Here is a 27,489-nt window from a genome sequence, read left to right as displayed (position 1 = left end):
ACATAGTTGAGAATCAAGAATACTCTGAAAGACTCATGGACTAAAACAATCAATTTTAAAGGAATGAATAATGATATAAAGAAAATAATATACTCATAAGTATTACACTGAAAATTTAATCTAGAAGTAGTAATTATGAAACCTATGAAATGTATGAATAGGGATACATAACTCACCTGTGATGAGCACAAGGTAAGTTTTTAATTCCTCTTATCAATTTTTATTACTGTATAGAATTTTTTTTTGAGCTTTGATAGAATACTATTTTTCTTTTTCACTTCTGATTAGAGAAACTACATTTCAAATTTGATAAGAAGCTTTGTCTTGCTGACAACACATACCTTTATATCAAAACAACTAATAATAAAACATAAAGCTTCTTTTTGCCCCCATCAGCACCCTACTCCAAATTTCTTACCTCAACATTGTATGCTGGTTGTTTATCTATTCTAATGCAGCTGTATCTTATAGCCTACAAAACAGAAACCATTAATTAAAATTAAACATTTTTAGGTCAAAAAATACAGTTCAGCTTACAAAGCATAAAGCCTTGGCCAAACTTACAAATCAGATTCAGGAAGACATTAATAGATATAATTGATCTGATTCTCATGTTTAGCTAGGGACCTCCATCATTTTAGGGTAATGGCACTCTCATGACTATGAACAGTCTCTATTTTCCCCTTCTAAATTAAAATAATGTAAAAGGTAAAGTCATATTTACTTTGAAGACCTGAATAGGTCTATTGTCCTCAGTATTTTAATAATCAGAAATATAAATGGAGAGAGCATTTATAAAATGCTCCTCTGGACTTTTGTATAAAACTCCATAGGAGAAAAAATTTAGTCATGTTTTGTATATAATCACATGTAAAATCTTCCTCTATTGTAAAATACCTGTAAGTTTGTATTTGTTTAAAAGATTATACTGGAGAAATATTTGTAAACATAACGAGATAATATCCTGATTATATAAAGAGTTCTAGAAGCAGTGGTATAAAACAACCTACTGAAAAAATAGAGAAAAGAGTACCAACAAGCAGTTGGCAGAGGAAGAAATACACAAATGGCAAGTGAAGGCATAAAATATGCTCAAACTTGCTACTAACAGAAGAAATACAAATTAAAACAATGATAGAGGCTTGGCTTCCACTTAGGATATAGAAAGCTGAAAAGAGAGGCCTTCCCACATTACAAACAATAAAAATGGAAAATCTACGAAATGATAACTTCACCTGAACCCTTAGGACAGCAGAGGTCTTAGTGCAACAAACTAAACAGAGATATGAAGAAAGAGAGGAGCCTCCAAGGACATGGGACATGAGCACCGATTTATCTGAGAGAGTTTAGCAGGAATAGGAGGACTCCACTACAGTGGGTAAGATTTCAGCATAAATTTTTCACCATTTACTAAAGGCCAAGTGTGGGCCAGCATGAGAAAACAGAACCCCTGGGAATCAACAAAATGCGGGGAGTTTGCACTCAATGGCGTGGTTTTCTCCACGGACCTCACTGGGTGCTCATGTAAACGAAAAGAGACAGGGTGGGAGACCAAAGAAAGTCTCCCTAGTGGTGGAGGCTGAGGCTTGAACAGCGGCTGCTGTGGGAAGGGTAGCAAATGTGGTTACCCTCAGGGCACACATGCAAACCCATAACCTGCTGGATAAGGAAATAGGAAAAAAATCCTTTACTCCCAGAGAGAGGCAGGAAGAGATGGTGATCCCAGATCATCCCCTATTACTTGAGGCAGGGCAAGAACACTGAAAAAGCCCTTCCCCAAAACCCAGGGAGCCTCAAAGCCTTTCTCAGACTGAGGCTGAACGAGGACAACAGAAACGGGGATCCTCTAGCCCTCATTCTCCAATAGCAGGTTAACAAGCAACAAGTTACAGCAGTTTATAAAACACATAACTTATCCGTGATATCACTGAGGTATAAATGGCAGAGAATTCAGCAATTTACTAAATGTCCACAGACAATAATTACTATTAACAAAAATTAATGAATAAAATTATTTTAAGACATATTAAACATAATAATAAAATGACTCATTATTATTATTATTATTATACTTGGTTACACTACAGAATGAGAGAAAAGTATACAAAATTTTTAGTACGTCAAGTTCTACCTGAGCTCTGTATATGTGTTTCCTTAAGGCATTTTTTATGTCAGCAATATCCACATCTGTCCTGATATCCTTGGTTTTTGATTCTTTGGCATGATCAGCAAAAACAGAATTCTTCATTTCTTTCTGTATACACAAAAAAGTACTTTACACAATGTACTAAAGAGTGTCAACACAAATGCTAAGCATCCCAATAGACAACACAAGAACACATTCATGCAGTGTTAACTACAGCAAAGGTCCTTACAATTATATTACATAAAGATTACAGATTGAAATTAAAAAAATTAAAAACCAAATGTTTTAATTGCAAAGTTTTACCTGATATTTACATGTGCACTTTCTTAAGTACTTTTTATTTTAACCTGTTCCAAACCTTTCCTGGAACCTCTCTCTCTCCCTTGTTTTGTTTTTTTGTTTTTTAGTTGCCATGTTCCCACAAAACATGATTATTTACCTTTATCATTCTTCTGAAGATCCTTCTGAATACATATAAACACGCTGTCTAGACTGTAAAATAAAGTTATATTCTAGAAAAATTAACACAAGAAGGATCCTGTTTAAAAGACAAGCTACTGGGCTCCCCTGGTGGCGCAATGGTTGAGAGTCCGCCTGCTGTTGCAGGGGACACGGGTTCTTGCCCTGGTCCGGGAGGATCCCACATGCCGCGGAGCGGCTGGGCCCGTGAGCCATGGCCACTGAGCCTGCGCGTCTGGAGCCTGTGTCCCGCTACGGGAGAGGCCACGGTGGTGAGAGGCCCGCGTACCGCGAAAAAAAAAAAAACAAGAAACAAAAACCAACCCCTAAAATTTAGATTATTTAGATTAGAATGTATTAGCCAAACTACATACACGTGTATTTTTCATTTTAAGAATTTTAGCCTCTTTTGTCAGAACCTTTCTTTTTTGTTTTAGTCAGGCAAAATAAAATATATTTGAATATCCTGATTATTAACTCAAATTTTTTCTGTACACATGTAAAAATATTTGTGAACCAAATATTGTGAACCAAAGCTAATTATAACATTAATTATGAATATTACACCAGATCAAATCAAGAAGATTCTTTTCATAAGATGTACAAGTTATATTTAACACAGCACGCAATCACAAAAATCAGATTATATGTGTAGGTGATATTAGGGAAGAGCCAAAAGAAATTAAAACTGTTCTTTGTTTTCTTTCAGCTTAGCTTACAAAGTTTTACCTGATCTCTATAAATGTGCTTTCTTACGGTAATTTTGTCATGTTCATTGTCCTTCCTGGAATCTCTTTCTTTCTCTCTTTTGTGTTTTTTCCTCAAAGTATAATTCCTTTGAATATCTTCATCCTTTTTCTTAATTCCCTTCTAAACATATTTAGACCACAATTAAACAAATGTAAACATGAATAATGTATGTTACAAAATCCATATAAATTCAAGACGAGTCTGAATTATGACACATTAAAAAAAAAGTTATATACAATACAAAATCTCATTCACTGTTGGAGTGGGTATACATTAGTAAAATATTTTGGAAAACAGTTGTTCATTATCTAGTAGACTTGAACATGCACAGTCCTTATAACCCAGAATTCTCTTAGGGATATATCCTAAGCTAGAGGAACTCTTGAACATGTGCACCAAAAGTAATGTAAGAAAAGGTTCATACTATTCATGGCAGAAATGCTCACAGTTACAAAAACCAATCAATCCATCAAAAACAAACCAGCAAAAAGACACCAAAATATTTATCAATAGTAAAATGGATAAAAGGTATAACTGTGAAACAATGAAACATATACACCTGCAAAAAAGCAAGTCACAGAAGATTATAAATACCACAAACTAGAAAAGTTCATTAACAGGCAAAACTAAACAATGTATTGGTAGGGATACATATGTAGGTGGTAAAACTATAATGAAAAACAAGAAAATATTAAAACAAATTCCAAAACAGAGGTTACCTATCATGGGTAAGAGGAAGAAAAAGGGATGCAGTTTGGAAATGACACAGCAGAATCTTAAAAAGCTGGTAATGCTCTATTTCTTAACCTAGCTGGTAGGTACATAGCACTCATTTTTGTACTCTTTCAAAAATTATACACAAATGCTTTATAAACACATATAACATATACATAATTCAGAAGAAACAACTTCATAACTGGCATTATTAGAAAAGAGTGTAAAATATAAATAAGTTACTTTTAATTTGGAAGGTCTTACCTGATTTCCATATGTGTGCCTTCCTAAGGCATTTCTCATTTTAACAAATTTCAAATCTTTACTAGAATCTCTGTATTTTTCTTTTCTGTGATGTTCAGTTAAAATAGAACTAATATTAACATCTTCATCACGATTTTTCACTTCTTTCTGCATGTTTATAAAAATACTTTAGTTAGACTATGGATTAGCCATAGCCTCAACACAACCAATGCAAGTCACAACAAAAAAACCCTCAGGAATGTAGGTTTTATGAAACATACACATGAGATTAAATACAGTAAAGAGCATTATGAATTATATTACATTTTAGTTATACTAAGATGAAACAGAAAAATAAATATTTTTAGTTCTTAAAGTATATACTGTGTTTACAAACACATTTAATTTAGGTATTTTGTTAACTTACTCTTTCCTGGAATCTCTGCCTTTTACAAAATTTGTCATATGATTAGTCAAAACAGATTTGGTTATCTTCATTATTTTCTTTTATTTTTCCAAATGTTTGTGAAAACAATTTAGGCTCTACATCAAACAGTCTTGCCATTATTAGGCATATCAAATGAAACATCTCAGAAAATCTTTGTATAGGAAATAGGTATAATAACATTAAAATGGATAAGAAGTATTGCAAACCATATTGTTTATTCTTTACACTAAGAAATTTAAAAAAATAGAAATTGTGACCTGAATTTGATATACATTCTCCTGGGTTCTAAAAGGAACTCAAGATGTTTACAGATGTGTTCTTTTTACTTTTTTTTAAATTTAGATATAGTTGATGTACAATATTATATAAGTTACAGGTATACAATGTAATGATTCACAATTTTTCAAGGTTATACTCAACTTATAGTTATTATAAAATACTGGCTATATTTCCTGTGTTGTACAATATATCCTTGTAGCTTATTTTATGCCTAATAGTTTATACCTCTTAGTCCCCTACCCCTATATTGCCCCTCCCAGCTATTCCCTCTCCCGACTGGTAGCCACTAGTTTGTTCTCCATATCTGTAAGTCCATTTTAATTCTGTAATATTCAGTAGTTTATTTTTTAGATTCCACATATAAATTATATCATACTGTATTTATCTTTCTCTTCTTGACTTATTCCACTTAGTATACCTCCAAGTCCATCCATGTTGTTGCAAATGGCAAAATTTCATTTTTTATGGCTGAGTAGTATTCCACTATAGCTATATGTCTATACAGATCTCCCATCTTCTTTATCCATTCATTTGTTGATGGACACTTAGGTTGCTTCCATACCATGGTAATTGTAAATAATGCTGCTATAAACATTGGTATGCTTGGATATTTTGAAACTAGTGTTTTCCTTTTTTTCTGATATGTACCCAGGAATGAAATTGCTGGGTCATATGGTAGTTCTACTTTTAGTTTCGTTTTTTATTTTTTAGAAACTGCCATACCATTTTCCACAGTGGGTGCACCAATTTATACTCCCATCAACAAACAGTGTATGAGGGTTCCGTTTTCTCTACATCCTCACCAATATTTGTTACTTCTGGTTTTTTTCATGATAGCCATTCTGACAGATGTGAAGTGATATCACATTGTGGATTTAATTTGCATTTCTCTGATGATTAACGATGTTGAGCAGCTTTTCATATACCTGCTGGCCATCTGTATGCCTTCTTTAGAAAAATGTCTTTTCAGGTCTTCTGCCCATTTTTTAATTGGGTTGTTTTTTTGGTGTTGAGATGTATGATCTGTTTATATATTTTGGCTATTAACCACTTACTGGTCATATCATTAGCAAACATTTTCTCTCATTCAGTAGGCTGTCTTTTCATTTTGTCGATGGTTTACTTTGCTTTGTGAAGGCTTTTAAGTCTAATCAGGTATCATTTATTTATTTTTGCTTTAATTTCCTGTGCTTTAAGATACAGATTCAAAAAAAATACTGTGACAATTTATGTCAAAGAGTGTTATACCTATATTCTCTTCTGGGAGTTTTATGGTTTCAGGGCTTCCATTTAAGTCTTTTATATATTTTGAGTTTATTTTTGGACATAATGTGAGGAAATGTTCTAATCTCATTGTTTCATATTTAACTGTCCAGTCTTTCCAGCATCACTTGTTGAAGAGACTGTCTTTTCACCATTTCATATTCTTGTCTCCTTTGTTGTAGATTCATTGAGCATAACTGTGTGGACTTACTTCTGGGCTCTCTACTCTGTTCCAATCATCTATGTGTCCATTTTTGTGCCAGTACCATACTGTTTTGATTACTGTAGCTTTGTAGTATAGTCAGAGGTAGTATCGTCCAAAGTCAGGGAGCATGATTCCTTTGGCTCTGTTCTTTCTCAAGAGTGTTTTGGCTATTTGGGCTCTTTTGTGTTTCCATTCAAATTTCAAAATTATTTATTTCTGTGAAAAATGCCCTTGGTATTTTGATAGGGTGGCACTGAATCTGTAGATTGCCTTGGTTAGTATGGTCATTTTTAACAATATTAATTCTTCCAACCCATGAACATGGGATATCTTCCCAATTTGTTTGTGTTGGCTTCAATTTCTTTCATCAGTGTCTTATAGTGTCTTATAGTTTTCTGAATTTCGAATTTTTACCTCCTTAGGTAGGTTTACTCCCAGGTATTTTATTCTTTTTGATGCAATGGTAAATGGGATTGTTTCCTTAATTTCTCTTTCTGATAGTTTGTTGTTAGTGCATAGATATGCAGATTTCTGTATATTAATTTTTTATTCTGCAACTTTACAGAATTCATTACTGAGCTCTAGCAGTTTGTTGATGGCATCTTTAGGATATTCTATGTATAGTATCATGTCATCTGCAAACAGTGACAATTTTACATCTTCCTTTTCAATTTGGATTCCTTTTCTTTTTCTTCTCTAATTGCCATGGTTAGGACTTCCAATACTGTGTTCAATAAAAGCAGTGAGAGTGGGCATCCTTGTTTTGTTCCTGATCTTAGAGGAAATGCTTTCAGCTTTTTCCCATTGAATATGATGTTAGCTGTGGTATATATTTGAGGTCAGCTGTGGTATATTTGACGAAATGCTCTATATACACATATCTATTAAGTCCATTTGGTTTAATGTGTTATTTAAAGCTAGTATTTCCATATTGATTTTCTGTCTGGATGATCTTTCTGTTGATGTAGGTGGGGTGTTAAAGTCCCCTACTATTATTGTATTGATATTACTGTCAAGTTCTCCCTTTTGTTTGTTAATATTTGCTTTATGTATTTAGGTGGTCCTATGTTGGGTGCATATACATTTACAATTGTTATATCTTCTTCTTGGATTGATCCCTTGATCATTATATAATGTCCTCCTTTGTCTCATAACAATCTTTAAAGTCTATTTTGTGTGATGTAACTGTTGCTACACTGGCTTTCTTTTGATTTCAATTTGCATGGAATACCTTTTCCCATTCCCTCACTTTATCTGTGTAAGTCATTAAATCTGAAGTGAGTCTCTTTTTGGCAGCATATATATGGGTTTTGTTTTTGTATGCATTCAGCTACTCTGTTTTTTGATTGAAGCATTTTATATACAACCTCTTGAGTTCTAAAACTCAAGATGTTTACAGATGTATTTTAATAATTACCCTATCTTTCATAAAATCTCCATTTTTTCATGTTAAATAAAACTAATTTAATAACTCCATTATTTTACATCCTTTATGTAAAAAATGTTATACTGTGGCTTATAATGCATATTTCAACAGACATATGAACTCAAAAGCCTCTAATTAAGATCATGTACACATAATCATAGAAAATCATCTAAGTCACATAAATATCAACTGTATTTTGAAAAAGCTAGAGAAAATCACAAAAATATTTTAATCTCTTGCAAAGTTTTATTTAGTCTCCATATATGATTTTGTAAGGTACTGCTCAGTTGAAGAAGTTCCAAATTGTTCCTAGAATTCTCTTTGCAAAATTTGACAGATGCAGTAAAAACAAATTTTAATTTCTTTCTACTCATATTTAAAAATATTTTAGTTTAGATTAAGTAATAATAATTACTAGGCTAATGATTTGGTAAACCAATTAGAGAGTCTCTTTTATAAAAAAAAGTATGAAACTGAACATAGCTGAACATTAAGTCTTCGAGGGTAGAACTAATAATGTCTTTTTTGGTTGCTCCTACTAACTGAAAAATTTTAGTTGAGAGCCACAAATATGCTTTCTTAACGTACTTTTCATTGCTCTAAGTTCAGAGTCCTTCATGTTTTTTTTGTTTTCCATATTTAATCATACTGGAATTCACTTGTGCCATTTAAAAAAACTTGATCTATATGCAGTAAAATACTTGACTTTAGACCATGAATATGAATACATATATTGATGAATCCTTTGTAAGACACACGTTACATTCAACATACCGAGTTGTTTTAAGTAATTACCATGTGTTGAGAACACACTATGTATTAGGAACTGTGAATTTCCATATGTACATATATATTATTTCAATAAGAGCCTCAAAATAGAGACATGGACAATATCCCAATATGTTCAAATTATAGACTGTAAATCAGAGCTGGGTTCAAATACCAGCTCTGTGATTCCAAAATCATTCTTATTTCCACCAAATAATGCCTCTCACAAATTTTGTAAGAAAAATCAGAAATGTAAGATATTTTTAGAGTAAAAAGTGTTACCTGGGTTCTGCACATGATCTCTTTTAAGGCACCTTTCATTTCAAGAAATCCCATATCTTTCCTGAAATCTTTGTTTTTTTCTTGATTGCTGTGGTTATTCCAAACAGAACTGGTTTGGGAATCTTCATCATTCTGAATTTCTTTCTGTATGTAAAAATGGTTTAGGCAATCAATTAAGTATGATTTCAACATTATGTACTCTTTATGGTATCCAACTTTATAATTGCAAAATATTTTGGTAGTCAAACAAGTAGGTACAAGAATGCACTCTTCTAAAAAAAATGCACTCTTCTAAATCAAAGGTTATTAAACAGTAGTAAGTTCCTTGAAGGGAAAAAAAAAATCATTACAACAAAGGTCCCAAATAATAAAATAATAATAATGTATCTCAAGGAAAGCTAATGCTCTGTTGGTCTAGTAACAAGCAGCCCTTTTTATGAATAATCATGAACAAAACTATTTTATCTAGTCCCTTACCAAGTTAAAGTTACAATCTACTTCAACATTTTCTGATTATAGATTATTTCTCAGATTATTTTTCAGCTTTTTACTAGTAAGACTTCTTATTTGCACATCTATCATACAGAGAAGAAAATAGGCTAATAGTTGAATTCACAGCTCTTATTTTACTTGAACATTAGTAAGCAATTATCTTCACCTAACTCTATCTCAAACACATTTATTTCTCTTGTTAAGGAATCCAAACTGAATTTTTAACTACCTACCAATAATAATTTAAAATATAGTTGCATATGTACTTATACATAAAATTCTCGAAGTTTAGTAAGATAAAGAATTGAGAGTAAAGATGAATTCAAGTATTTATTATGCAAGAGTATTCAAAGATTCACCATCTTTACACAAAGAGAGTGGAGAATCATTGTCCTCTTAGGGAACAATCATGATATAGATGAAATGTGGTTAAGGCCTATGGTGTGATCTTTGGTTCCCTTTCACTTGTACTGGGCTTCCTATATGGATATGAGGGCCCTTTAGCAGCTTGCAATCTTGCAACCAGACAACAATCCCTGAGAGTAGCTGATTAAATTTCTTCAGTTACTCAGAAAAGTGAAATTGAAAGCCATGAAAAATGAAGACTTTTCTTCTGTCTTATTCCTGGAATCAAAGAAAGTATTACTCTGAATGTACAATTTCCATTAAGGACAACTTTAATGGGGATAAACTGAGTTTCTGGCTTCAAATTTTACATGGTTGACAAAGAGGATAAATCCTCAGGCTTAGATCATCAAGAAATGTCTAAAATACAGGATGAATTAATCCCATATAGTTTCCAGTTACACAGAATACATACGCAAAAGAACATACCATTATCATTAGCAACTAGGGAAGAACATACTGTTTTCTAATTCTGACTATTAAGATGCTATATACTGATCTGTGAATTAGAATGTATGATTCAAGTACCCTATTTAAATAATTAAAAATCACAACGTGATAAACGATGACATTTGGAAAATTTTTAAAAATAATCTATTTTTATAGCACTAAACAAATGATCAACATGTAATTGTCTCCAAGCCACACTCTCTCCAACAAGCTACTCTTATGAAAGATATGGGCATTATTTTTCTGTAAATATTCATTACTTATTCCTTATTTTATAAAATCTTAGTGCCAACAATACACTAGGCATTGTGTTAGGTGTTTGTCTCCTATATGATCTAGGAAAAGAGCACCATGTCTAATCTCCCTTGTATAGTATAATGCTATGTTACAAACAGATGACCAAAAGCCTATTAATTCAGTAAATTATTCTATTACCTAAGATAGGGCAGCACAGTGTGGAAATGATAGTTGCCCTGGCTTCTGATTCACATATTTGACTTTGTTTTCTGTCTTAAAATAGGTATGGATATGCTTTGGTCTCAGGTCTTATTCCTTGATTCAGCCATGGCATTTGCCACACAACTTGAATGAATTCACAAGACTGGATGGAGAGCCAGAGAGATAAAGTAATTAGAACAAGCATCTTTTGAGTACTCTACATGGTTCTTTTTTTTTGGAGGGGCCACACTGCGTGGCTTGTGGGATCTTAGTTCCCCAACCAGGGATTGAACCCGGGCCCCCTGTAGTGGAAGCGCCAAGTCCTAACCATTGGACCACTAGGGAATTCCCAGAGTGTTCTACATGGTTCTTAACTAGACTGACTACTAGCATATGGTAATCTCTACAGCATTAAGTATTTTTAACTACCCAGAAAGAGACCTTCCTATTATCAAGGAAACCTAATAATACTCAAAATGAGAAAAGTAAAGGGAGACTCGAGGAGAGCAGCCTTTAAAGTTTTTGAGTGCTTGGTCTTCAATTTTTGGTCTGACATACGATAGCTGTGAGATCATGGGAAAATTATTAAATTCAATTATATGCCATTTCACTAACTGTAAAATGAGGCCATAGTGCATACCACACAGGAACATAAGGTTTAAAATAAGATTAAGTGTGTAAAATGCTTAGCATCGTGCCTGGCACACAGTAATCACTCAAATAATGGCTTAGAGTAACAGTTGTATAACAACCAAAGTAAGGTAGGTATTACCTTCTACATGCAAAGAAAGATATTCGGTCACAGAATAAATGACTTCCCTATGGTTAAAGAAGTAATAAGTTACAAATCTAGGTCAACAATTAGTTGATCTGGAACAAAAAGTGTACGTTTTTGCAATTACTAATATATTTCCATAAGACTTTTCTGTGGATCATTTTATTTTATTTCTTGGACAGATAATCAAAAGAAGTTTTGAGTATTCCTAAGTATTCTCGCATTTTTGTGACATCTTCCTTGGGCCAAACAATTTAGATACATTAGTCACTTGCTCTTCTGTATTTCTATACCTTGCACAATACATACTAAATTGTAATTAACAGTTTCCACATTCTGTTTATGCCACATTTTGTTTTTGAAGTCTGGCAGGTGGTCTTATTTATTTTCTATAGTGCATAGCATAATGACTGGTACAGCAAAAGTCTTAGCAAGTATCTATAAACCTGAACTAAATAACTCCTGATTCTGTTACTAAGTGGCTTTCCAAAAAGTTAAGTAGGTTAAACACAACTATTTTTTAAACAATTGCTCAATTGTTACTTTTGACTCAGTCATTTTATATGGCAACTCTTCTTAAAGGACACTTCAGAATCCATCTAATGAGGAATGTATTATATTCTATGCCAAAGAGGTAGAAGAAAAGCAAGACATCAAAATGAAGTTAACTATCTTATCCTCAGAAGGGATCACAAAATGCCTCATTTGGAATGAATGGTTATGAACTAACTCTTAGCTGTCTAATCTAGAGCTTACAAAACAATGTATTCTAAAAACAAATATAAGTTAGAGATTGTCTATTATTTTTGCTTGATATACTAATGCCCTCTAGTACTTCAGAAGCTGAATCTGATTGTGTCAGATTACTGCAAAATACGATTATGGAGAAAGCATAATACATATTACATTTTGTTCATTTCTTTCCATAGAGAAAGGGAAATTCAGATACTTTTTCTAATTTAGTTAAGAATGGTTTTCATTCTGTTGAGAGTTAATACTACCTTTAAACTGTTCAGTTAGGTAGATCAGATAGGATGCTTTAGGCTGCAAATAATAGAAAACCAATTCAAACTAACGTAAACAACATGGAAATTGTTACCTCACAGAATGGCAATATGGTCCATTGCTAAGTCAGGTTTCAGGGTTGATTAATCCAGCAACTCAAGTATCTCTACAAGAGTCTACATTCTGTCTCTACACTTTGCTGTCTACAAGATTGGTTTCAACCTAAGGCTACTTCTCCTCATGGTCAAAGAATGGCTCCCAGTAGTAATTATGGTTTCGTTTCATTTTTCCATGTTTACATTTAGCAGATGCCAGGCTGCCAGAGGCTCTTTTCAGAATGAGAAAGAAACTTCCCAGAAGCTCTTACATACCTCTCTTCATGTCCCATGAATCAGAACTGGTTGACATGCCCATTCCTAGACCAATCACTGTCAAGGACAATGAGATTATCCATAGTCCAAGCAGATCCATCCTCTGAACTAAGGTCAAATTTCCAATCCACACTGCCGCTACTCAGTAGGGAAAGGTAATTATACAATGGTATATTACATCTACTCTTGGAATACTCAAGGGTTGTTCATAATTTCTCTATTAATCTAACAAATATAAAATGAAAACTCATGTGCTAGGCTTTATGCAAGATGATTCAGATATAACTATGGAAAAGACAGACATCATCCTTGATGACACAGTGCTTTTGGTTTAGGTGGGGAAAAAGACATGAACCAAGTAATCAGCCAATTAATTACAACTGTGATGAGTACTATAAAGCAAAATAGTGATATCAGAACACATTAGAGGTGAACCTAACTATTTTAATAAGGGGCCAGGGAGGCTTCCTTGAAGAGGCAGCATTATAACTGCAAACTGATTAAGCAGGAAGTAGGCAGGCATAGGGAATGAGAGAATAGTGGAAAGGACCTTTTTAGGAAGAGAAAATAGCTTTTCAGAAGACACTGAGGTAGGAAGTAGCCTAGCCTGTTTAAGAAACTGGAAGAAGGCAGTTGTGTTATAGTATAGTGAGCATAGGAAAAAGTAGAGCAGGCTATAGTTGCAAAGGTAGGAGTGACAGGAACCCTGTGCTAACTTAAAGCTGTATTAGAGGTTTACAACTTTATCCTAAGGGCAATGGGAAGCCATTGGACAGTTTTAAGTAGGAGAGAGACAGCATCAGAATTATTTTAGAAAGAGCATTTTAGATGTTACTTCTGGATGAAGCTGAATGGACTAGAGAAAGAAAAGTAAGAGTTACTAGGAAATTAGCAAAAGTAAAGAAGTAGAACAATAGGGAGAATAATAGGAGTTGATTCCAGGAGCACAGGGCAAAGAGGATGAACTCAATATGATGTCAGTACAGAAGAGAAGCAGTTTATTCAAGAAGTATTTGAAATAAAATCAATAGGACTTGGTAATTGACAAGATGTGGGGAATAAAGGAAAGGAAGGTTTCAAGGGTGATTCCCAGGTTTCTAACATAAATTATTAGACAAAAGGTTGTAGAGTATCTATCGAGATGGGAAACACTGAAGAAGGTGCTAAGTTTTCCTAGAAGACCAAGGTTCAGTTTTTAGACATACTGCAGGTTCTCTTCCACCTTAAGTGACGCTTCTTAAAAATTCTTCTTTGCTTACCTTTAGAGCAATTCTTCTAGGGTTATTTCCATTCAAACTACTTAAGGAGTGGTATGTGCACCAAGTGAGGAGATGTAGGTGGAGGAAAAGGACAGGAAAATATTCCTAAATTCTTAGAAACAGCTCCCTCTTTTCCAATGGGAAAATACCGAAGAATTCTCATATGATACTATAGCCCACTGCTGTTTTATTTATACTCTGGTTTAAAATGCTTAAAATTATTTTGTAATAAACATCACCAAAGCACTGAAAACAAAAGTAGAGACTTAAAATAAGACAAATTTTAAATTTAATAAGTTCTTTTCAGATTTATCAGAAACACTCTCAAATATTTAATTGAGAGCAACTGTCTTAAAAATGTCATTTTAATTCTAACTGCACTTTCAAAACTCAGAACATAATTTGATTTTTACATTTCACTGTATCAATATTTTATAAAATAAACATTTAAAAATGTTTACTAATTTTTTGTTTGTTTTTTACTTACCTCTAAAAGAAAATCTCCTAGATACTGAATTGGATAAAATGGAGCCTTAAAGTTATCTTTTTCTTGTTCAGCCTTGATTCTCGCATTACTGGCAATCACATGAGTTATTCCACTTGGCGAATTTTTTGGTAAAATAACATTTGCTTTTCCAGCCTCCAAAACTCTAAATGAAAATGTAGAAAGTATATTAAAAAGAAAGTATGGGGCTTCCCTGGTGGCGCAGTGGTTGAGAGTCCGCCTGCCGATGCAGGGGACACGGGTTTGTGCCCCGGTCCAGGAAGATCCCACATGCCGTGGAGCGGCTAGGCCTGTGAGCCAGGGCCGCTGAGCCTGCGCGTCCGGAGCCTGTGCTCCGCAACGGGAGAGTCCACAACAGTGAGAGGCCCACGTACCGCAAACAAACAAAAAGAAAGTATGTTTAGTCAAATTATCTAAATCAATTACTTCCTAGGAGTAGGAGCAGATCTTTCTGAAAGGAATTAATTCCTCTGGTCTATTTGAGTGCCACGGAGAATAACTATTGCAATAATTTCCTAAATTTTAAGTTTTTCAGAACAGATGTGTTTGAGAAATCATGCTATTGCCTCTACTTATCTGTTTCTTGATATGGGAAAAGTTTTTAAGAATCAAGAATACTAAGTTTACAAGGGGGGAAAGCAGCAGGGAGTGGGGGTGGTGGTGTGATGAATAAAAAAAATAGAACACTAAGTTTATTTCCTAAGGAAAAGTCACCTCTATAAGCCAAAAAAAAAAAAAACAATGCAAGAATTCTAAGAAAGTATTTACCTCAGAAGACAACATACCTCCAAGGAAATCATTCTGGACCACAAAAAAACAGAACTAAACTTGCCAAACTTCTTCTAAAAATTAGCTTTTGAAAAAGTTTAATAACTTTGATCTACATTAAGAAATACATTTTACATTTAGGCTCAGAAGACACACAGACACAGACACACAGGCACAAACACACCCAAAAGTTTCATGAAAATTCGTTACTGCAGAGGATTTAGAAAGCCAAGAGAACACTACTACAACCTGACAGTAAGAAAAAAGCCAAATAATCCACAAAATCATAACTTTTCATGAACCTATCAGAGAACTGAGATAATAAGCCAACCAAGAAATTGAATTTCCAAAAGAGTGATAAGCGCCTTTGTGAAGATACCCAAACTATTTCACTTTTGCCAGAACACCAGAGAGAAGTAGCCACCATAAATGCAGGCAAGAATCAGGTAAAATCTTAATAAATTTAAAGGCCAAGTGTAGGCAGCATGAAAGTTTAGAATAACTGAGAGTCCCTGACACATGGAAGGGCCCCCCTCAGTTGCAAGCTCTTTGCCACCAGCATCTATTAAGTATTCATGAAAAAGATTAGGGGCAGGTAACAGCAGGAACCCCACTGTTAGCGAAGGTGGGCCAGTGGGGACTGCCTGCCAACAAGAGATAGATGTAAAACCAGGCCCACTTCCCTGGATCCATCTCTCATATAAAGCAAAAGCCTTAAGTTATTTGGGTAAGGTAAGAAAGTCTTCTATTTCAGAACCCAGGAAAAGATGCACTGCTTTTGTTTTAAGAGCAGAAGTAAAACTCATCTGCCTTTGGGAAAGGGGTAGGAAAACTTCCTGCTGTGCAGCCAAAAAAAAAAAAAATGGGATAAAGGATAGAAGCAAAAGCCACCTGTCCCTGGAGAAGGGGCAGGAATGACACTTGGGCCTGGGTTCCTGCACTAATACAAAGCAGAGACCTAATGCTGGGGCAGATGCTAGAAAATCTCTTACCCAAGACCCTGCCCACAATACAAGGGAGAATTTGGCTGCCATGGGAAATTGAGACAGAAGCAATGAATTGGTATATCCCAACCCGAGACCAAGAACATGAAGAATGCTTAAGACTAAAGCCTATCCAACAAAACGAAAACACACCAACCCTTACTCCCCAACCTAGAAATGAGTAGGAAGCAAGAGGGGAAGAATATGAAGAGCCCTTCTGTGATGAAGTAGTAAAGGGACTACCGAAAGCTGAGAATGAATAAAGAACACTGATTAAAAAACCTCCAGCATCACAGGCCCCACGCTAAGCACAAGGGAACTGTAAACCACTGCTGGAATAAAATGAAATGATGCGCTGAAGATGAAAATAGCACTAACAAAACCCAAAGCCAGCTCAACAATTGACAAGATTAACTCAACGATCCCATACTAACTGCCTTACAAGTAGGTCCATTTTTGGATATTAACATTATTCACCTCAGCCTCTACTGTTCTTCTATAGGGAATGTCTATGTATGCAAAACAAAACAAAACAAAAACACAAGACATACACAAAAATGGGAAAAAAACCCAACAACCAAACCATTGTCAAGAGATAAAACAATAAAGAGCACAGAGAGATGATCCACATGTTGAAAGTTTAAAAAAGTGACTTTAAAATAACTTGTGAATGACATGTTAAAAGATAGAATAGAATAGGTGGACAATCTGCACGAACATATGGGAAATTCAGAAGATAGTACAATCAAAAAGGTAGAATTAAGATACTATATCAAAGAAGAATTTCTTTGATAGGCTTATCAATAGACTGCACAAAACTGAGGAAGAAATCATTGAACCTGATAAGTCAATAGTAAGTATCCAACTGAAACACACACACACACACACACACACACACACACACGAAGGGGAAAAAAACAGAACAGAGAAAGCAAATACTGTGGAACGGAATCAAATGGTCTAAAATATGGGTAATGGATCTACAGAAGAAGAACACAATAGAACAAATATTGGGCTGGCCAAAAAGTTCATTCGGGTTTTTTCCATAAGATCTCATGGAAATAGAATCAGTAAATAGAATCAGCAATTATTAAAAATGGATAATACACTACAATGAAGTAGAATTTCTCTCAGGAATACAAGTTTGGTTTAACATTTAAGAATTGATCAAAATAATTTACCATATTAACAGAATAAAGGAGAAAAGCCAATTATCTCAATAGGTGCAGACAAAAACTTTCAGAGCTGATATATTTATAATAGCATCCCCTTTTTCCATAAGGTATTATGGAAAGACCCGAACGAACTTTTTGGCCAATTCAATATTTACAAGATAATGGCCAAGAATTTCACAAAATTAAAAAAGATAAAAACTCCCGTTTCCCTAAAAAGCTAAGAGAACTCCAAGCAAGTAACATGAATAATAAACAATAAACAAAATGCACACACATATATATGGATACATAATCAAATCACCAAAAACCAAGAGTTGTGTTGCTTTTTCAATTTTAATTTCCAACTGCATCACTAGCATATAAAAACACAATTTTTATTTAGTCACTTATTATCCTGTGATCTTGATTAAAGTTATTAATTAGTTCTAATAGCTTTTTTTAGTAAATTATTTGGTATATGAACACGTCTTTTGGAAATAAAACCAAGTATTCTTATTTCTTTATTTCCAACTCTATGCCTCTTATTTATTTTCTTTGCCTTATTGCACTGGCTAGTACCTCTAGTAAAATCCTGAATATTAATGGTCAGAGGGGGCATTCTTGTCTTGTTCCCAATTATGGTGGAAAAAAAAAATTCATGATATTGTTTAGATTTTTTCATAGATGTCATTTATCAGGTTGAGGATACAAAAATTCTCAACAAAATATTTATAAATAGAATCAGCAATTATTAAAAATGGACAGTACACTACAGTGAAGTGGAATTTCTCTCAGGAATACAAGTTTCATTTAACATTTAAGAATTGATCAAAATAATTTACCATATTAACAGACTAAAGGAGAAAAGTCAATTAATGGATATAAAAATATCCATTATAATAGCATCCCCAAAAATATCCATTATAATAGCATACCAAAATATGAAGTACATAGAATTAAATTTAACAAAATATGTGCAAGGTTTATACAACAAAAACTATATTATTGACAGAAATTAAAGAAGCCCTGGAGAGAAACAGAGTCTACTGATAGGATGACTCAATATTAAGATCTCAATTCTTCCCAATTTGATCTACAGATTCAACACAATTTCAATAAAAATCCCAGCTTGATTTTTTGTAGAAGTTGACAAGCTGATTCTAAAATGCATACGGAAATATAAAGGATCCAGAATCACCAAAACAATTTTGAAAAAGACAAAGTTGGAAGACTCACAAGACCTGATTTCAAGACTCACTATAATACTATAGTAACCAAAACAGTGTATTCTTGGTGTAAAGTAGATATAGATATCAATGGAACAGTAAGAAGTTCAGAAATAGACCACACAAATATGGTCACCTCATTTTTGGACAATAGTTCCAAAGTAATTACAGAACAATTGGAACTCTCATACATTGTTAGTGGGAATGTAAAATGGTACAACAAGTTGGAAAACAGTTTGGCATTTTCTCATAATGTTAAATGTACAACTGCCATCTGAGCAAGCAATTTCACTCCTGGATATTTACCGAAGAGAAATAAAAACACATCTACGTGAAGACTCGTACTCAAATGTTCATAGCCACTTCATTCATATTAGCAAAACCAAATCAAAACCAAAAAAACCCCATACGTCCATCCATGGGTGAATAAACAGACTGTGATATATACATAGAGTGGAATACTACTCAGTAACAAAAAAAAAAGGAACTGCTGATACACACAACAACATGGATGAATCTCAAAAATAACAAGGCAAGTAAATGAAGCTACATCAAAGGAGTATATACAGTATGATCCCATTTATATGAACCTCTAAAAAAGACAAATCTAATGTACAGTGACCAAAAAGAAATTAGTGGTTGTTTGGTTTGGTGGTGCAGAATTAAATGTACAAAAACACAAGGGAATATTTTAGGATGATGTAAATGTTACAAATCTTGATTGTAGTATGGGTAACATGGATGCATAAATTTGTCCAAACTCATCAAAACGTACACTTAAAATCTGTGCATTTTATGGTCTATAAATTACACTTTGGTAAAGGTAACAAAAAGCCCTTAGACCATGCTCTCCCGGCAAAAAGAGTCACAGCAGTCTAAGAATACAGTTTACCCAATAAGAAGTCTTCTTAAAATATGGTGTAAAAGATAAAAAGAAATGAAATTATGATGGAAACAGTATGAACCATGAAGACTACACCACATAAACCTAGAAAAAAGCCTTTGTTTAACGTAATACTTCACTTACAAAAAACTGTAAGTGCTTCACAACTGAAAACAAATATCTTCCAATTTAAAATAAAGATTTTACTTGAGTTTGCAAAGAAATAACATGTAAAGTGAAACAGAGACCCTGAGAATAATGCAATACTTATAAAACAGATTTTGTTCCATCAGACACATACGCTTAGAAGTGCAGAATGGCTTAACTAGGAGATCAAAGAGTAAATCATCAAGGCTCATTTGGAATAAATGAATAATTGCAAAGAAATACAAAAAGATATTTAAGCAAACCAAAATTGTTTTCACATTCACTGCTTTAGCTTCTATGAAATCTCACCTTACAAGAGAATCACTTCGTTTATCAGCTCTAACAAGGAGGACAACTTTCCATCTATGGAAGGCTCCTGGAGCACCAGTGCGTTTCAGTTCTTCACGCCATCTTTTAGGTGCAGACTGCATTTGAGGTGAATAATGGGAGTCTTTTTCAATTTTATATCCCCATTCGTAAGTTGTTTCATCAAGCCATTTGCCACTTTTGGCACTATGAATTATGTAGTCCTTAGTTAGTACCCACTTTCCTAGAAAGCAAATGAACTGTCAGTCACAGAAGAATTTTGGTTCTGATAAATGGTAAACAATAAAGACCAAATATCAAATAAAATTTGGCCTTTTTCAACACCTTTTTCTACATTGCCAATGTTATCTTTGAACTATGTTTTCCTAAATTTTTTGATAGTGAAAGGCTTACAACATCACTGAACATTGTATGTAAACTTTCCCATAATAAATAATTTTAATTCTAACTGTTACTAAGTAAAATATAAACCAAAGGATTAATAAAATGTGGTACTACTTAAATTATGACTACTATTATTATTCACCATTTTGAGTGAGGTTTATATTCTTCCTGCTATACCAAAAACTTTTCCAATAATGTTTACAGCATTGTTACACTATATAAAACAAATTAACTGAGTTAGAGAATTTTCTAGGATATGTAACAACATTCTGATCTGGGCATCAATGATCTTTTTAAACAGCAGGGAAAATATATGTTTTCATTTGTGTAGGTAATAATGAATACAAATTTTTTTTATGGTAAGTTATTCTAAAAAATGGTAAATTCACCTGAGTTAAATACTGCAAAAAAAAAAAAAAGTAAAACAAGTGGACTAATGATATGCCAAATCAATCACAGGAGAGAAAAGTATATGAAAAACATCAATAGTGACAAAGGCAGAAGACACTAAGCCCTAATTTAGGTTTATCGAATTTAAAATCTTAGAAAAATAAAATAGAATGATTGCTTCATAGCATGGATGGCAGGGGAAACAGGAGCAAGAGAGCAAAAACAGTAACTCTTCCAATGATAGATCAAAGAAAAGAAACTTGACTGCAAATCGCTGAGGCTTCAACAAAAGATTTTTGGGGGGGGGGGGCGGCATTTTGTGCCAAACCTTTTTATTAAAATATTTTTTCTTAGATGAAGCACTTACTAGGTGAAGTAAATATTTCTGCCTCTTTAATACGTTTTTCAAGTGTTACAAAGTTCTATTCAGAAAATCAAAGCAAAAATATTATATCAAACAAATATCTTCAGGGACTTCCCTGGGGGCGCAGTGGATAAGACTCCGCACTCCCAATGCAGGGCGCCCAGGTTCGATCCCTGGTCAGGGAACTAGATCCCACATGCGTGCTGCAACTAAGAGTTCACATGCCACAACTAAGGAGTCCTGGAGCTGCAACTAAAGGAGCCTTGGAGCCGCAACTAAGACTGGGTGCAACCAAATAAACAAGTATTTTCAGAAAAATATAAGAACCACATTTACGTTTGATATAATAAACACACTATCTTCCCAGAGATTAAGGTACTTTTTCTTCACCATGAAGATTTTTTTTTCAAAGGTGAGAGGAAGGTAGTTAACTTACCTGCTGCACAAGCTGCTAAAAACTTCTCACTCTTACACAGGCGTTCAGCTATTAGATGTGTACAATTTTTGTATTTCTGGAAGGAAAAATCCACATGAAAAAATGTTACTTCGGAAGATTTCCTTTTTAAGGTATTTTTTCTATTCTTGCAATATCAAGGGTGCATTTTATCATTCTTAGGCCAACATTTTAATTGCAGTTATTCTTCAACTATATCTTGAACTTTTTAAGTTACTGTACTCACCTCACTCTTGATAAAAGTGCAATCTAGTTTTAAAAGCAATTTGCCTAGAGCTTCTTTTTCTTCCATCTTAAATCCTGTCATCTGGATAATATGCTTTGGGGCACCATCTTCCATCTAACATATACACATAAAGAAGACAACATATGTTAAAGATAGTATTCACAGGGTTGACATTATTTTTTATTAACTACGAATACTAAAAATAAAAACTAAAACTACTTAATATATAAGGCTTAATTGTAAATACCAATGTTCAAACTGCCTATGTGCAATAGAAATTAGTTTTAAAAGCGATCTTCTCAAAATGTGGCTGTATATAAAGTGAGATTTGTTTTCTGGTCTGAACAATGAAAGCCTGCATTACTACATTACTTGCCACTAAAACACAATGATGAATGTAACTCTTCACAAAAAGACTGATACTTATAAAATTTTAGCATAATATTAGCTTCATTTTAAAAGTATTGTTTTTGCTAAGAGCGTTGGAAACAAGGACACTTGTGGACAACGACACCCTGAGATCTCATACTAACTTTTAAAAGTGTCTGTGGACAGATATTGAAGAATATTTATAAATCAATGGAGAACTTGATAAACTTATGGTACCACAGCACTTACAACAAATAATTTAGTATAGTAGGTATATACTAAGTTATTCCCAATCTACATTTCTTAACTTTGCTATATATATGTTAATTTCATCACCTACAAAGTAGACTGAAAAAATCACGTGGGTTTCAAATATATTTTGATAGGGACATTAACCTATATTTCAATGGAGTTCACAAAGCACTTTGTATTTGAGGTGGTACATTTATTGGCCAACAAAAGGAAAATCCACAGCATTTCTAATTAGAATACAGCTTTTTTTGTTTTTGTTTACATGAGGTTAGAACTTCAGACCTAGATCATCTTGGAGAAAATCTAGTTTCTCATTAAAGATGAGGAAAGCAGTGAGGAGAGAAATCAGGGTAATTTTTTCATTTCTCTAACAACTGTCACCATTAGCTCTGGATTAGTATTCACTTAATGCCACAGGCTGAGCAACAGCAGTTGGCTTCTTTCAAAACAATTAAAAGTAAACTTCAAAAATTATAACAAAAACTATTACCAGGACTTGTAATAGACAACTGGTGAAATTAAAAATGTTCTTTATAGGACCTCTATTTTCAAAGGCTGCATATACATGTTATATATATATTTATATTAAATACCTATAAACTATATACACATATGTAGTTATTTAAAGGTTGAGATTCATTTTAGAGTAGAAGTTGAAAGAAAGTCTCACTATAAACAATTTAAAGCATTACTCAGGGTTAAGAGTGAAACTTCTGCTAGGGTAATAGCACTCCTGGTTTCTCTCTCTACCCTGCATCACTCCTTGCTTTACGAGGAGAAGCTACTTGAGAGAACTAACTGAATATGCTTTGCCAGACACATCTGCATATTTACAAAGATGGTTGATATTAATGCACGTGGACATGGCATAAGGAGCTGCCAGTAATAGTACTGCACTGCCTGGGTGGGTAAATCAATTCAGAAGTTATGTAATAAGAAACACACTGGAGTTGCATATCAAATCCACCTCCTCTAAACCAATTTTTATTCAGTAAAAAGGGTGATCTTTTGACCTCAACCTATCTGACTTTTATATTTCTCTGTTGGCTCCAAAGGAGGGAAAGGGATATTACGTATTAACCCCTAAAAAACCCAAAATTCAAGATACAGAACATAAAGAAAGTGTCTTTAGGGATAGGGCTCTTTGGGATTTCCCTGGTGGCACAGTGGTTAAGAATCCACCTGCCAACGCAGGGGACTCGGGTTCGATCCCTGGTCCAGGAAGATCCCACATGCTGCAGAGCAACTAAGCCCGTGCGCCACAACTACTGAGTCTGCGCGCTTAGAGTCCGTGCTCTGCCAACGAGAAGCCACTGCAATGAGAAGCCCGTGCACCACAACGAAGAGTAGCCCCTGCTCACCGCAACTAGAGAAAGCCTGCGCGCAGCAACGAAGACCCAACGCAGCAAAAATAAAATTAAAAAAAAAAAAGATAAGGCTCTTTGATGAAACAATTTCTGTAAGTTTGGCCAGTACAAAATTATAAGGTGTACACAGTAGGGCTTGGTGTGTTATGAAATAATCAAACATGTAAAATACTATCATCAGTAATTAAAATGTAAGTAGCTTCTTGCATAAGGAACTCTACTGTATTAATCATCCAAATTTTCAAACCACTTACATGGGTTAAATAACATAGCTTGAGTGATAATATCCATTAATATAAAATAGTAATATATAAAAAATTTACGAAAATGTCCTCTGTTACTAGAAATAATAATGAATTAGTCTGATGCAGAACACATATTAACACACATACAATAAAGCCACATGGGAATTATAAGGCATATAACCAAAACTAGGCAGAAACACTGCTATCACTAATTCTAGGGAATGACAAAGACCTTAAGCAAATTTCCTTTAGAAAGTAACAGGTCCTTTCAGAAACACTAGACTAGTGAAATTCAACATATCTGTGAATACCACCTTGATATTCTACTGGAAAAGGCAATCTAATTGTTTTTATAGTTCTTGAAAGCTATTTTTAGCAGAGGAATACAAGTGTTTTAACTGTATACATTTTGCCTACTATTATACTTGTATTTTATTTATGTATTTAAGAGTTTGAAAAACAATTTAGTAGGTATTTCAAGAAATGCTGCCAAAGAAGGTAAGTCTGAGTAGCCTTAAAAACCTAAAATCTTGCCCATCTGGCTATTTTAAAATGCTGACATACAGAAACTACTGTTAAGTAATAAGAATACACAGAAAGCAACGAAAAAATCACTGTAATGCTACCACTCAAAAAGTCTTATTTAAAAATTGTCTTAAATTTTATTTTTCTACTTCCTGAGAACTAAATATGTTATACAGAACTATAAGGAAAAAAAAATCTACTACACTATGTTCCTCATTTAGATCAAGTTAGTAACAGCTATTTCACAATCTGAATGTTTATTATTAACAAGGTGCCATTTTAACATATTTTGGTTTGATGCATAAATTACTAAATAACTTGGACTTATTTGAGTCGTGTATAATGCAAAGTTTTCACCTTAAATCATACTGTCTTTATGATGGAGTAATTATAGCCACTTTACATATTTAACAGCATTTTTTGTGAAAGCAAGAGTCCTCAGTAAAATGAAAACAGGACCAATGGTGCTTAATGGTAGAAATCAGGAAAGCCTTTTTAACAGCAACTTCTTTCCTTTGAAAAACAAGTAAAATGAAACTGATATTAAACAAGCAAAGTGGAAAGGCCAGTAAGAAATACAAGTGAAAAAGCTGGTCTTCCTGATTCAAACAGTGTGAAAATATGAGTGTTAAAAAAACTTAGAATACATAACATTAACAAGTTTATCAGAAAAACTGGGCTATTAGCTAAACTTCCACAGAATTGTGAATCCCAGTGATGGTACACAATAACTAGCACAGCTTTTTTAAAGAACAAATTCCATTAACCTAATCTAATACAGTCCTATAATAAAATGATCTACTTGAAGTAACAGAATTTACAATACATTTATCAATGCTTTTTAATACCACATCACATGACAAACTAATAACCACATATCTAATTCATAGTTACATGGGAAAATAGTTCTATGTCTATATAACAGAATAGACATAGACAAATATAGATAAAGATAGATTTATACTTATAAAATTAGTGGTTTAATGGCTCTTCCTATGACCCTGCAGGAGTAAGAAAACAATAAACAATAGCCTGATATACCAGTGAACCCAAAGAAAGTACTATACAACATTGGTGCAATACCTATCAATGACTCAGACAACTCAAAGTCAAGTTTTGTGCTGGTAATAGGTTCTGGGATATGGAAGATGAAAAGCTAACTGCTAGAAGTCTTGCAGCTCAAGAAATAAAGTAAATAAACTGCAATATAATTGTATGAGTAGTATTTCTAGAAATTAGATATTTTTCTAGAAAATATAGGAGGTGATCCTTGAAGTATTCACACAGAAGATACTATCCTAACACAATTGGAAAAGAAAACAAACAAAAACATTTATTTTTAACAGACATTTTATCTTTACTGTCAAAAAGTTAAAAAATACACGAGATTCTTAGTTACAAGGAAATGCTCTCATAATAATTTTTAAAAATTTTGTAGTAAATTAAAAAACAATCTACTTACCTTGAATCATATAATACACACAACTAAGGAGATAATGATTGTGAACAGAGCTGGCATTTATGTAGAACAAGCAACTGTCTCTGTGGTGTGGACTTTCCCAAAATATCTCCCACATGGGCCTATCCCTGATGCCTGAGATTCTTCTGCAGTTGGTGCCAGTTAGAAATGCAAATAAACCTATAGCAGTCATCATCATAATTAAGAACATTTTATTACATACTAGCTTTTAGGTCTATGAATTCTTTATAATATGATACGTAGCTAGAACACCTTTCAGGAATATAACACATAGCTAAAATATGTTAAGAGAACTCAGAGAAACAGAGGCAGTAATAGAGATATGAATAGAAAGGTCTGGTATGGAAAAGAGGATGAAAGAGCAGGGTGTAACAGTTGGGTGAAAGGGAAAGTGCTGCAAAAGAGGTGCGAGATGCTTATAGAGGTCTGGGACAGAAAAATAAGGATAAACCTTTCCTACTTCGCATTATAATTTCTTTTATGATCAGACACAGGTTATTATAGAACTTTGAGAATATAATGCATCTTATAAATTGTATGCTGCTAACTAAGATAAATAAGGGATTTATTTTAAAAAGTTTTATTTATATATTTGCATTTAAGAACTAAAAACTTCCCCCAAAATAACTTTTACCAATTTGTGCTTTAATTTTAATTAACACAGGATATAAAATTTGAAAAATACTACAAAGTATATAGAAAGATTAAAATTGCTAATTCCTTTACTCTGTAATACCATCGTTAACATTTGGGAATGGGGGAGGGGTCTGTCTTGAAGGTTTTATGTTTGTGTGTGAAAAAATATTAAAAAACAAAATTTAGATTATATAGTTCTGTATCTTAATTTTTATGTAAAATCACACCATGGTCTTTTTCCACACTACTGAGTATCTCATGGTTTTTAAGGCAACAGGTTGAAAACTAGTGGTTTCTTAATGTTTGTTACTCTAGTGAACTATTCTGATTTTAAACCTACTTCTACTTTGATTTTAAACCTACTAAGGAAAATCATTAAAACTTCCCGCTTCTGGAAAGGACATACCAATCCTTAAATTCAAGCAATATTGCTGCTTTGAATTTAAGAGTTTAAAAGATTTTTATGATTTCTCTTATCTAAAGCATTGAACTGGGAAGTAAATAATGTTAAATGTGTTGGCTCTCTGTTTAACCAATACTACAAAAGGAACACACAAATCACACTACTCATACCGTGTGAGTAAAATCCTGTTTGGCTCTGAATGCTATAAAGTCAAGTGGAGTTT

General features: G+C 33.5%; 1 protein-coding gene across 3 annotated transcripts in view; it reads right to left on the bottom strand.

Moving 5' to 3' along the window:
• SLF1 (SMC5-SMC6 complex localization factor 1) overlaps positions 1 to 27,489 on the bottom strand; it is a 66,167-nt gene that overhangs the window by 35,668 nt on the left and 3,010 nt on the right. The window contains exons 2-10 of one of the 3 annotated variants that reach the window (XM_079917129.1): positions 21,990 to 22,103; positions 21,746 to 21,821; positions 20,154 to 20,394; positions 14,666 to 14,828; positions 8,984 to 9,127; positions 4,334 to 4,480; positions 3,335 to 3,475; positions 2,132 to 2,254; positions 419 to 472 (exon numbers count right to left, since the gene is read on the bottom strand). In XM_079917129.1, the coding sequence (XP_079773255.1) occupies positions 419 to 472; positions 2,132 to 2,254; positions 3,335 to 3,475; positions 4,334 to 4,480; positions 8,984 to 9,127; positions 14,666 to 14,828; positions 20,154 to 20,394; positions 21,746 to 21,821; positions 21,990 to 22,103 (1,203 nt within the window). The remainder of the gene's footprint in view (positions 1 to 418; positions 473 to 2,131; positions 2,255 to 3,334; positions 3,476 to 4,333; positions 4,481 to 8,983; positions 9,128 to 14,665; positions 14,829 to 20,153; positions 20,395 to 21,745; positions 21,822 to 21,989; positions 22,104 to 27,489) is intronic. The other 2 variants (XM_079917131.1, XM_079917130.1) reach the window with 2 other exon arrangements.

Source organism: Stenella coeruleoalba (assembly GCF_951394435.1).
Source record: "Stenella coeruleoalba genome assembly, chromosome: 3".
In the NCBI taxonomy this organism is placed as follows: Eukaryota; Metazoa; Chordata; class Mammalia; order Artiodactyla; family Delphinidae; genus Stenella; species Stenella coeruleoalba.
The sequence above is the reverse complement of the archived record's forward strand: the minus strand, read 5'-3'. Positions and strand labels throughout refer to the sequence as shown.